This window comes from Lichenostomus cassidix, chromosome Z (genome assembly GCF_008360975.1).
Source record: "Lichenostomus cassidix isolate B80296 chromosome Z, HeHo_3.0, whole genome shotgun sequence".
Classification (NCBI taxonomy): Eukaryota; Metazoa; Chordata; class Aves; order Passeriformes; family Meliphagidae; genus Lichenostomus; species Lichenostomus cassidix.
In genome coordinates this window covers 67,555,752-67,568,327 of record NC_139511.1, presented here as the reverse complement: position 1 = coordinate 67,568,327, position 12,576 = coordinate 67,555,752, and the positions used below count along the sequence as shown (strand labels likewise).

At 39.8% G+C, this 12,576-nt stretch overlaps 1 protein-coding gene across 1 annotated transcript in view; it reads right to left on the bottom strand.

The window, feature by feature from the left end:
* KIAA1328 (KIAA1328 ortholog) overlaps nt 1-12,576 on the bottom strand; it is a 143,276-nt gene that overhangs the window by 130,512 nt on the left and 188 nt on the right. Inside the window, exons 2-4 of the mRNA XM_085041909.1 lie at nt 8,120-8,155; nt 6,271-6,410; nt 1,955-2,049 (exon numbers count right to left, since the gene is read on the bottom strand). Of these exons, the coding sequence (XP_084898035.1) occupies nt 1,955-2,049; nt 6,271-6,410; nt 8,120-8,155 (271 nt within the window). The remainder of the gene's footprint in view (nt 1-1,954; nt 2,050-6,270; nt 6,411-8,119; nt 8,156-12,576) is intronic.

The following is a 12,576-nucleotide window of genomic DNA, read 5'->3' as shown; positions in this document are numbered from 1 at the left end:
CTGGTTTCCACACAAGCAGAATTTTGCCACTTCACAACAGGCTTCATGCATCTACTTACTGACCAATTTATTTCTGTTCACCATCTTGCAACAAACATGCACAAATTAGCCTCAACTACTATTAATGAATTGTAGCAAAATAAAGAACAGAGACATATAATTCAAGTGAGAACTTTATTATTCCAAGAATTTACTGCAGGACAGTGTTTCTGTAAAACTTTTAGCATTCTGCTGGTCCTTTTTCTTCACCAAAGCAGCAAAGAATGTTCTACTGCTTGTAAAAACTCTCTATCATTGCACAACTAAGGATGAAAATTATGGAGAGTTTTAAAAAAGTGACGAGGTGAGCGGAATTAAAGTTCAACTTCCCTATTACTCTGCAAAGGACTTTTAATTACGTCCAATAAAAATATGATTAGGATTAAAAATAAAAGAGAACTAAGTATAAAATAATAGTGTTCCACTAATTTTACTTTTCAAAATTAATGTTGCTGCACCTTCTATTTTTCTTCAAAGAAATGTCAGGCAGAAATATCAAACTGTCCTCAGGGAAAAATCACAGCATCTGAGATTTAAGAAGAATCCCATGCTCAAATGAATTAGTGTACTACTATTCACTAGGGAGCAGTGTATTATGAGGAACAATGTAATAAAAGGCTTTTTTTAATATTAGAATATACCTCTATATATCAACAGTGGCAACAGTGTCCGAATAGCTCCAACATCTGACAATTTGTAACCAGGCCTCCCACCAATCTACTCTTTATGACAGTCTTAACTATACATTTTCTAACACAAGGCATGATAAAATAGAGTTGCAAGCATGAAGAACTTCAGAAATTACTAAAATACTATATGGCAAGAAAGCCTGTATTAGTACAGATTATTAGCAGGTAAAATGGTCCACTGGATAAGGATAATCAGAGAGAAAATATTCCTAGCTGCACAGGAGAGTTACTGCATGACCTTGAGCAAGTAACTTAATTTGTCTAATTTTCTGAATTTCCCTATATAAAATGAAAAAGGACAGTAATGCTTGCCAATTATTGCACAGACATAAGAGATCTATGTCAAAAAGCATTTCATTATTATTAGAGAACCTACATTTTGTTTTAGAAAAATTTTGCCTTTAAAAATGTTAAGTATGTACACTGACATTTAGCCCAAAGGACCTGGGATCATCTCACAAGACCTTCCCCACTGCTGTGGCAAAGCCTGCCAAAGGCCCATGTGCTCCTCCTCATTTTTACATCCAATCTGTAAGAAACAGGTTTCCAGAGATTCTGAGGTTTTAGGGAGAAAGAGTAGGACAAAAACCTCCTCACTCTAATTCAGCCTCTTTTTCACATCCTTTACCTTTGAGAATGTAACCAGTACTGGAGAGAAACTTAGAAAAAGGACTTTTCCTAAACCTGAGAAACTTGCACTATTTCTGCCTCTCTTTTCAAAGAATAGGTAGAACCTGAAGAAATTAAGGGAAGCAAGAAAAAGTTTTGCTAGGTAAGTAAAAATTAGAGAGGCAAATAATTATCAATATATCTCAGCCACAAGATCAGCAATCCACCTTTTAACATGGCTTTCCACATAAAAGCTTACCCCTGCCAAATAATAAGCACTACTAACTTTCATAGCAACAAAGTCTGTCATCTCCAAAAGCAGAATGTGTTTATTTATAGCACTTGATACATGCAAAAACCAAAATCCTAGCCTTGTTACTGGTTTTATACAGATGAACTAGTGCTGGTCACCAAACTTCACCTGTTGTTTTAAATATATATTTAGGAGCTCAGAAAGCAAGGAAAAAACCAACCAGGCTCCTTCATACCTCTTCCAGCAAGAAAAGCTACCTTGTGCAAATATTCAGTTTTTTAATGCAGCTCTACGTTCCTTGATGTTAATTAGAGAAATTACTCTCTTTAAACATAATGCATTTTCAGGTGATGCTTCTTCTTACCTGGCAAGTTCTTTAATTAAGTTCGCAATGCGTCTCTTGTCCTCAGGACACAAATCCTTTAAAGAAGCACTCTTCATTCCTCCTTCATTAGTGCCCTGAAAATTTAAAGTTACATTTTAGAAAGTACTGTTTAAAAGAAAACAAATATATCATACGCTATTAAAAGGATTTCAAGACCTAATAATTAGAAGCTGAAAGTAGATCAATTCCAACTGGAAATAAAATTCATATTTTTTAAAACGTAAGTACATTTCAGTGAAACAAATTACCAAATTGTGAAGAATTATTTTACGAGATTTGTAATTCAAATGCAAGCTGCTAGCTTCAATACTAAAACATGCTGGGTAAAGTTTTAAGACATGCACTATTCCTTGATTCATACTACATAAAGAGGAGTAGGTTCTCATGACTTGGAAATCTAGTGCAGCAATATCCAAATCCAACTTCAGACTTTATCATATTAGGATAGTAATGTAGTAAGAAAAAGAATGTTGCCTTAGCATTTATGACCAAAGCATACAAAACAGCAAAATATTCTTAGTAGACAGTAAGTCCCTTATTTCATTTTTCTAACACACAGAAAAAGCACACACACCTTCACACATGGCTACTGCTTGGGTTTAATGGCTTATCTGCTGCTTTGGTAAATAACACTTGTCAAGAGAAGGCTGTGGCAGACCTGAGCACTTCCAGGTCTTTCATGCATGCCAGGGAAAGCACACGGAGAACCGCCGCACTTGCTACGTGTAACCACCAGAGGGCACTCTGCTGCCCGGCATCCCCGACTTTCCAAGCAGGAAATTGCTCTAAACTGGTTTCATTCACCAAAAGTCCCTGCGATCCGGCGGTCAGCTCACCAGTGCTAGTGGTAAGCACGAAATACGAACCCCAAGGTAAATGCAGCAATAACAGCCATGCTGTTCTGCCCAAAATTTTGGCAAGTTTCAGTATTTCCACTCAATCTAAAGGAGTTTTACTTTACACTTTTACAAACCTCCCCAAGTGCATGCAGTGCTTAACATGAGATAAAAGATGCCCTGTAGTTTGGCCAAGTTAACACAACAGTGCACAAAAGAATACAAAGCCAACACTGGGCTTCTTCCCTCTCATTATCAGTAACAGCAGCTGATCTCACACACCAGTGAGGAAGTGACCCCATCTTAGCTAACTGATTCTTAAACAGTGTCTTAAAAACAATCAAAGAATAATGTCCACTACTAAAAGAAGTGATGTTTTCACAGACTCATACTATACCCACCTGACCCTTCAGTATACTCTTAACTTCAATGCAGTCTTCTCAGGGGCAAAGGGAAAGGAATTTCACAAGGCAAATTTCAGCACTTTTCAAGGGGCATTTGATTTCACAGTTTCCTTCCCAAATATATGTTATTTAAAGTCATACAAATGAAGAGAGACTTGACTTAACTTGACAGAATTCAACTAAACGTATGGTTGAAGGAATTTTATTTCCCATGCTACAAATTTGTGACTTCTTTTTTAGCAGCCACACAAGGGAATTTCTTTAAGAAAAATGAAAAATTACACTTCTCAGAAAAGAGAATGAAGCTCGATCACATAAGTGAAGAAGATTTAACATAAGGTCTCTCAAACTACTACCCAAACTGATGTACATACTGTCAGACAAACATTTGTGGGACGAAGAGGAAAATCAGTTTTTTCTATCACTCACAGGTATGCATAGATGGTACACAAGAAATTCTCATAGGCAGACTTGAAGAATAACACACTGATGCCTTAAATCACTAGTAAAAAATTTTGAGATGCAGACACACAGTATAGGAAAAGGGTATTACCTTGGTTTAATAGGATCTCAGATGCGCACCGATGAATAAGTTCGACGATATCTCTCGTATACAATTTATGGACAGCCTAGATTAGCATACCTATCTAAAAGTGTCCAATAAGAAGTCTAACAAATGAAGTAATTGCCCCCTTATTAAAATTGCCCCCCCCCCCAAAGATTACAACTTAGTTTACAAAAAACATGTCTCAGTGATGGGGGCCTGTTCAAGGTTGTGCGTCATGCTTTTGAGATTGTGGGGTTTGTTTCGTCTTCTCCAAAGAACTCTGAGCAGGGCAAGGGGTACTAGGGTGATAAACATGTAGGGTTAAGATACAGGGAGTAAAAAGTACAGGAATGGGTAAAGGTAAAAGGATATATATAAAGAGAGTATAAAAGTAAAATGAAAAAAAGACAAAAACCTATCAGGCATGAACACGTCAAAATGAAGCTGTGGAATAGTGTCCAGCAATAGCTCAGCCATCAAAAGAAGATGACAAAGGAGGTAGAAGACAAGACTGCATTGTCTCCTTTTTTCAGATTTCTGTGCTTTCCACACAGTTCAGGATAGAACACAGTTCTGTAACCCAGTACTTGGAAGATACTCACCACACCCTGAAAGGTGACAATCTGCATGACAGAATGACACAGAATCACAGAAGGGACCACAGCAGCTCACCTATTCTAGCCCAGAGCATTTTACTCAGAATTATGTCCAGGCCAGGCTGAATGAGACTCTAAGGAGCCTGGACTAGTGGAAGGTGTCCCTGCACATGGCATGGGGGTTGGACTGGATGATCTTTAGTGTCTCATACAACCCAAACCGTTCTAGGACTCTATGCTAAAGTAAAGCCATCAGTTCTCCCTAGACTTGCACACAACGTCTTGCAGAAAGTGAGTTCTGTTACTGATGAAAATTGCATGCCAAGGAAGTTTTTCTTCAATTATGAATAAAACCATTTGTTCTGTTTGTTTCAAGTAATTCAGAGCTTATCTTCAGAGTACAAAGTTTCCATGAGGATTTGGCAAGGTAAGCAAAAACCAGAAGGTTTAAGAAGACAAAAACAAAACATAGCTTTGAACACATTTTGTTGTCAGTAATATAAAAGCACGAGTCACCAATTAATATTTCACATATCAGGCATTATATTAAATGAAAAAATACACCAAATCCCATTTATACAATGGCTTTCACAAAAAAAAGAGTAAAAACTCTCTAGACAACAAATAATGCAATCAATGCACCATTCAACAAAACAGATTTTAATGTGACATTATGAAGGCATCTGTGAGGCAGCAGGCTTGTAGATACTTATGAAGAGATGCTACATAAAGACTCTGCATAATGGAGGCTATTTGTGGAATTTATCTGCATGCCACTTAACAGCATCATTTGCAAAGTAGAGGTACATACCAGGCTCCTAAAAGCAAGTACTGATAAACAGAGAAAGGGAAATGTACAAGTCCAGGAAAAGCCCTAAAAATTAATCCTAGTAATAACTAGTCATGTGTCATGCTGAAGGATTCAAAAGGCAGTGACACTGTAAAAGCAACAAGAATTCAGTAACCTGTCTTCACACCAGAGTTTTGAACATATATGTGAGGCACACAGCACTTACACAGCATACACAAGGCAGAGAAGTACATCTTAGCTCAGATCAAGAACAAGATTCAACTGTAGGATAATAAAATAGTGATGTAGAAGCAGTCAAAGGTTTTAGATCCTGCCTGCAAGTGGGAGGATGCCAAACCCTTTCACAGGCTGGCCCAAGATGACTGCAAGGCAAGAGACTTCACAGTACTCAAATGACTTATGCAGTCATTGTACTATACAAACCATGTTAGAAAAATGGCATCTCTCAACTGATTTCTGAACATTACAGCATCTATCACAATGCAGAATAACCTTCCAAAGGAAACCCTGCTGCTTTGAAATTTGTAATGCAAGAAACTGTAGGAAAAACATCACCTAGTCTCACAGGAGGAGACCACATGACTCAATGCAGCTGACATCAACTGACAAAGCTGCTTCTACTACTCAAATGCATCTTGAACTTTTACTATCAACAACAGAAAGGTATTTTACCCTACTAACGTGAGCAGGCACAGCAAAAAGGTCTCTAAAATGAGTTTTTACTAGTCTTATTTCTACATGAGATGACTAGAACAATGAAAATTAATAAACTGAACACAACTTCTTGCATGTTTTGCTAGTAAAATATAGATTAGGCACTACCCAAGGCTACATGCACAGTCTCTGTACAAATACACACATAGAAATATAAATAATCTGTTTTATATAGCCCCCCTTACACACCATTTACATAAATTAGCACATTCAGCCTTTGTTCTCTTTAGGTGATAATTTCTGCTAGAAAGCCGTAGTGTGAAGTAGGCAAAAAGTGTAAGACTAACAGTACTCTGAAACTATTTAAAAGTTTCCAATCTAAAAATATTCTGCCGTATTTTCTACTACGTGCACTCTTAAGAGCAAGAAAAATTTGCCTTTACTGACCTGTTGCCCTGTTAGATCTCCTGTACCTCCAGCAGGATCCATGGAAACAGAAGGAACAGCTAGAGGCACCTTCACTTCGGTTTGACCTGTTTGATATTTTGACAAACACCTTGTTCTTAAATTTCCTTTTGTAGGCACTCCTGTAAATGAAAGACAAACAGAACACACAGATTATAAAGTGAAAAGAGACCCTACTCTTGCCTTGTACAACCAGACTTCCACAAAGGCATCCTTGCCTTAGCAGCTCCCTTTTTTGAGAAGAATGAGCACCTCAAGTATATTTTTGCAGTTCCCCCCAGCCTCTCACTGCATAGCAAATTTTATTAGGATGTACACAACAGCAGAAAAAGAGGTGCATAGCACTGAAGCACACCCAGCTACAATGAACATTTCATAAATTTTGAAATGCACATTATGTCTTCAGACTGAGGTTCAGTGCAAAAAACCTGTGTTTGATTAAGGTGCAAAAGCATAAAATTGAGCTTCTGCTTTGATACCCACAGACAGTGAGGAACCAACCATCAGTAAAGGTGTTAAAAGTACCAGTCATATAATAAAATACCACTTTTTCTGGTTTACAGCCAACCTACTGATGCTGAGGCTGTTTGTTCCTTTCAGAACCAGGCATATGAGGAAGGCAACACTGCAGTGCACACTCCACAGATCATTTGTCAAACACTTCCTGCCACAATTAGAATTAGATCACCACTACAAACGGTAAGAACATGAAAACACTGAAAATCCTGATGCTGCAATTACAAAGTGCCAACACTGACACTAACATTAAAACCTCCCAGGGCCAGATTAAAGCCCATAGCTTCTTGGTACTGCCTCAAGGTTTGATTTTTGACTGTTCAGAAGAGGAAAAGTTTTGAACAAAAAATAGTATTTCATACTAGCATGAAATTAGCATGCAAAGGGTAACTAGCATTACCATTTATTTGGGTAATGAATTTCAGAAGTGTAACAGCAATTCAAGGCAAAGAACTAAATAATACATTGTAAATTACACATTGTAACATTTCCATGCTCCTACACAACGGAACACAATGTTCCTGACATTCTCTTCCACAGAAGTGGAAGAAAACTTCCCAGAGTAAATCAATGTCCATCATTTAGGATCAGTGCTTTTTTTTCCAGGGCACATAGAAAAATGATCTGAGATTGCTTGGCTTAAAAATCCCCGCATGTGTTTTGCTGTTCAACAGAGATGTTTTGAAGGGAAACCATGTTACCCCAAACCTAAAGAGTACAGTTCCTCAAAATTTGTAACTGCTGGATGACGCACACATTCAATTTCAGTCTAGAGTTAACTATCCCCAGATATGTTTTCAGGACCTGGTGTCCCTTTAAGAGCTGTGTTTGAAAACAATTAAGAGAATTCTGAAGGGGAACTGAGAACACTCATCTTTTCCCCAGCAATATACACAAGTATGCACTCACTAAATCAAGGTCAAAAGAGCTAATAAAAAAAAAGATTGCTTTATCTGTACATAATGAATCTTCATTTCAATTGATATCTTCAAAATTTACAAAAACCTGAACACCTCTAATGCTTCAACATTCCTTGGAGAAGATATTAAAAATTCAACTCAACTTATAAATTGGATAAAGCCATGCTGTACCTGCAACAGAAACAACTCCCCTGAAACTATTCATCTTGTACAGTATGCTTATCTAAGCAGCAAAGCATAAATCCTCTCCTACAATCATGTATGTCCCATTACAACTTATGATGACACTCTACCTTACATGCATTTATGTACACAAACCACATACCTGAAAAGACATTGCAAATTTTATCATCCACAGGTAAAAACCTTTTTTTACATCTATTAGAAGGTCATACCTGAAACAGATACCAGTGGCTCTTCTTCATCAGAAGCTGGATGTGGCTGTGTTAAAGGAAATACAAGGAGATCAAGCTTGGCTCTTTAAACAGGACGAAAAAAAGAAGTATTTGGTCTCTTAATTTTACACAGCTGTAGATAAGAAAACAAACTGTCAACAATTTGGGAGCAACAAAAGCAAAGAAAACTTGGTTAGAAAAAAAACATCACCACAGACATTGCTAAAGCAAAAGGCCTGTGCATTAACTTTCAGCCTGTAAAGATTATCTTAGTGGTCACCTTCGCAGAAGATCCCATGGACCAGCCCCACTTACAAGAGCAATTACTAAAATAATAGTGTTTATTTAAATTTAAATAATTTAAATTTAAATAATGATAAATAAACAGTTTATCGTTATATAGGGAATATCTTGATGTGTAGGGAAAACAAATTCTGAAACAGTGCTTATTGACATTGCAATGAAACACATTTTGGGCAATACGTTCTAAGAAACATAAATGAAGATAAATGCAAAAGACTTCAAAGGAAGTTGGTCATTCTCATCTGATCATCACATGATGAGTAATACATAAAAGCCTGAAAACTAGATTTCTTTAAGAAGTTTCAAAAACTTTCAAATGTCCCACAGCTTTAACTATTAAATAACTTGGCCACAGAAAACACTTAAAAATCAGAAATATCAGGGCACCATGCTATTTGTGCTATGTTAGCAATTGCTGAATTTGAATCCCTGCCTCCTAGAGGTCACCAAAAATAGGACTCAATGTAATTCAAGGACGGGTGTAAACAGTACTGTCTTCCTTAAAGCAGCAATTTCATTTAGCTGAACGTAAAGATTGTTATTCCTACATAAATAACTAATATACTTGTTGTGGCTTAAACCCAGCCAGCAACTCAATACCACACAGCCACTCCCTGTCCACCTCCCTGCCCCATGTGAGGAGGAAAATCAGAGAGAAACAGTAAACCTAATGCGTAGAGGTAAGAAAAGTTTAGGAACTGAAACAAAATAAAATAAAATAGGATCATGATACTAATTGCAATGTAAAGGGAAGAGGGAGACAGGATTAAAACACAAAAGAAACATGTGATGCACAGAACAGTTGCTCACTGAACAATGCCCAGCCCTTCCCCCAGCAGGAACTGGCAGCTCCTAGCCAACACTCCCCAGTTATGTACTGGACATGATGTTCTCTGCTATGGAATCTCCCGTTGGCCAGCTCAGGTCAGCTCTCCTGGACAGGATCCCTCCCAGCTTCTTGTGCATCTGCTCACTGGCAAAGCCTGGGTCACTCAAGCCCATGTTTTTGGGTAAGCACTGCTGAGCAACATCCAAAACATCAGTGTTATCAGCGTTATCCTCATGCAAAATACAAAACACGGCATACCAAGTACAAGGACGAAACTTAACTCCATCCCAGCTGAAACCGGGGCAATAGTAAAGTGAAAAAAAAAAAAAAAGCACAGGGCACAGAACTTCTCTTACACTACCTTTTGTTTATACCCTTTTACTTTCCTCAGCCTTCTATGGTTGGCCAATTAACTCAATTACCTAATTTCTGTACTGCTAACAGATAAAAGCATTTAAGGTTTTGCAGCTGCATTCACACAATAAAATAAAATTGTGAAAATACTTCAGTTAACCTATACAAACTCTTGCCTCAACTAAAATTTGATTCTGATCGCACCATGTCAAAACCTTAATTCAGTAAACTACTACACAGTATAGAAAATCAGGAAAAGTTTAGGAGCTTCCCCTGTGGACAGCAACTTCAATCAACACCCACTGTCCATCACACACCTGGTACCTGTCACACTGGAAGGGCTTGATCGAAGGCTCACTTATGATCTTGTCAATGCACGTTATCACTTGTAAACAATTACCACTCACCAGCCTCACACCAGTTTAAAAACATTCAGTGAATACTGCTGTCAAAGCCAGCTCTCTCTATGAACACTCAGAGCACTCCTGTTCTCACTTGTGAGCTGCAGCCTGCAATCTCCAGCTGCCAGAGCACACTGTGGGGGCATAGCAGGAACCAGGCGAGGAGGCTGAACAGACTCTACGAGGAAGGCACTGTGCGTACCCTCCTTTCAAAAAGCACCAAGGTGGAGCAAAAGTCCAACTCTGGATCCCAGCCCAGCCCAAATGGCTGTGTCAGCACAACCACAAAGCAAACTGCAGGGTACTGAGGAGCTGTATCTTCAGCTCACACTGCTTCGGGAAACAACAAACTTTAGCACAGGCAATTCCTACTCAACTGACATATGGTTAATCAGTGTGTCAACACATGGCTATAGGAAATAAAAAAATTTGCCTAAACAACATTCTGCTTTTAGAGTGTGCCTCTGGTATTGCCAGCTGCTGGGGATAGATTCCTAGTAGCAGAATGCAAAGATTAGTAAAAGCTGTCACTATTACTCCCCCAGCTACCAGGACCACTCTCCTGGTGAAGCTTTGCAGCCCAGTGTATTAGAATAACCCACAGTTAGAGCAGGTTACCTCAGTCAGCTAGACTGAGAATTACAGTGACTCAGAGCTGATTCATAAGCAGGTCCAATGTCCTTGCCCTGGAGTAACAGACTGGGGACAGCCCCAGCATCAACCTTTTAACATTAATCCACTGCCACGTGCCTCTCAAGATTGCCAGTAAGGCGAGTGTAGTATTATAAACCTTGTAGCACCACAGCTAAAGGTCAGTGCAACAGCAGAGACAGACATTGGAGAAACTGAACACCTGGGTACAGCTCACTTACACAACCTGCCTTGCTGTGCTGAGTCTATTCAACAATTATGGAGAGAACTTCAGTTTTCCAAACCTATTAAACAAATCTACCAAATTGCCCACCTCCTCCTCTTTTTTCGAAAGCATACAGTACCATTATTTTTAAATTGTGCCATGTGCATTTCTAAGTATTTAAACTTTTCCAAGATCAGAGGCAACACTGTCTTTTCATCAAAACAAATAAAATGGAAATGGTTGTCAGGAAGAACTTCATTCCTTGGAAGATCATGATGAATAGGGCCACTGCTGGGCTCAAGAAATCGTACTTAGTCATGGGAAACAACCTGTAACCCAGTAGTTAACTGATAAAAATAGACTGTCAGTGTAATTGCATCAACACTTCCACAACTGAGCAGACTAATGACAGTGTGGAAACAAATCTGCTATGTGGCCAGGCACCTTCATCCCATTCACAGCACAGAAAAGTTGTAGACAATTTTTTTTACTTTACACAGATGGAAGATGGTAACGTGCTCCCTAAACAGGCCATGGGATGGTTGGCCTGTTTGACTTGCACAATGCTGTCCCAGTAGGTGTGCAGTCAAATATAAATGAAAGAGCACACACACATACTCTTCTTTCCAGTCACTTGAAGCTGAAATCACACTCTCAGTGTGAGTACCAGGAAAGCCTCAAACCCCTCATAGCTGGAGCTATATTGTCAGCTCCTAAATTTCCCCCAGGCCAGACTGTCAGTTCTACCCTGATGACCTGAAGTCCTTGAGCGTCTAACTCAGCCACACAATCCCAAACACCAAGGCGAGCTCTTGGTACCCTGAGACACACAAGCCCATCTCTCTCTAGCCAGGCATGTACAGGGTGAGCTCCCAACACCACAGCCACCACCCACTCCATCTACGTGCCTGGCCCCAGGTAGTCTCCCACAGTGGCAGCCTGAGGTCCTCTGCCCAGGAAGCCACCCCAGCCTCACGCTCATCCCTCACAGACAGAGCTCTCCACGTCTCACACAGGCTCACCCAAAATGTTGTGATTGCAGTCAACCTTAAGTGACAGTCACAAAAGACACATCTGTTCCATGCTCAGCCTCCAGCCTCAGTTTCAAAGAATTACAGGATTACCTACGTATGGAAAGACTTCTGAGACCATCAAGTCCAACCTGTGGCCAAGCACCACTGTGTCACCCAGACCTTAAACACCTCCAGGGACAGTGACTCCATCACCTCCCTGGGCAGACCATCCCAATGTTTTATCACCATTTCTGTAAAGAAATTCCTCCTAATGTCCAACCTAACCTCTCCTGGAGCAGCTTAAGACTCTGTCCTCTTGTCCTGTCACTTGTTACCTGGGAGAAGAGCCCAACCCCACCTGGCTATAACCTCCTGTCAGAGAGCTGCCCAGAGCGGTAGGGTTCACCCCGAGCCTCCTTCTCTCCAGGCTGTAAAACCTCATCCTCTCTACTGATTCCCTCACAAACTGAACGCAGTTTCCCCATTTCCTATATACTTATTTGCCCCGGGATTTCACAGCTGGGTCACACTGAAAAGGACTTGCGACCCTCCCTTCTCTCCCGGATCACTTTTGCTTTGAAATCCCGCGTACTCCACCGCACACGCACACGCCAAATCGCTCTCCCCAGGCCAAGCCTCCCCACATTCCCCAGCGGAGCCCCACACCGCCCGTGTCACGGCCAAGAACCCCACCCGACCCA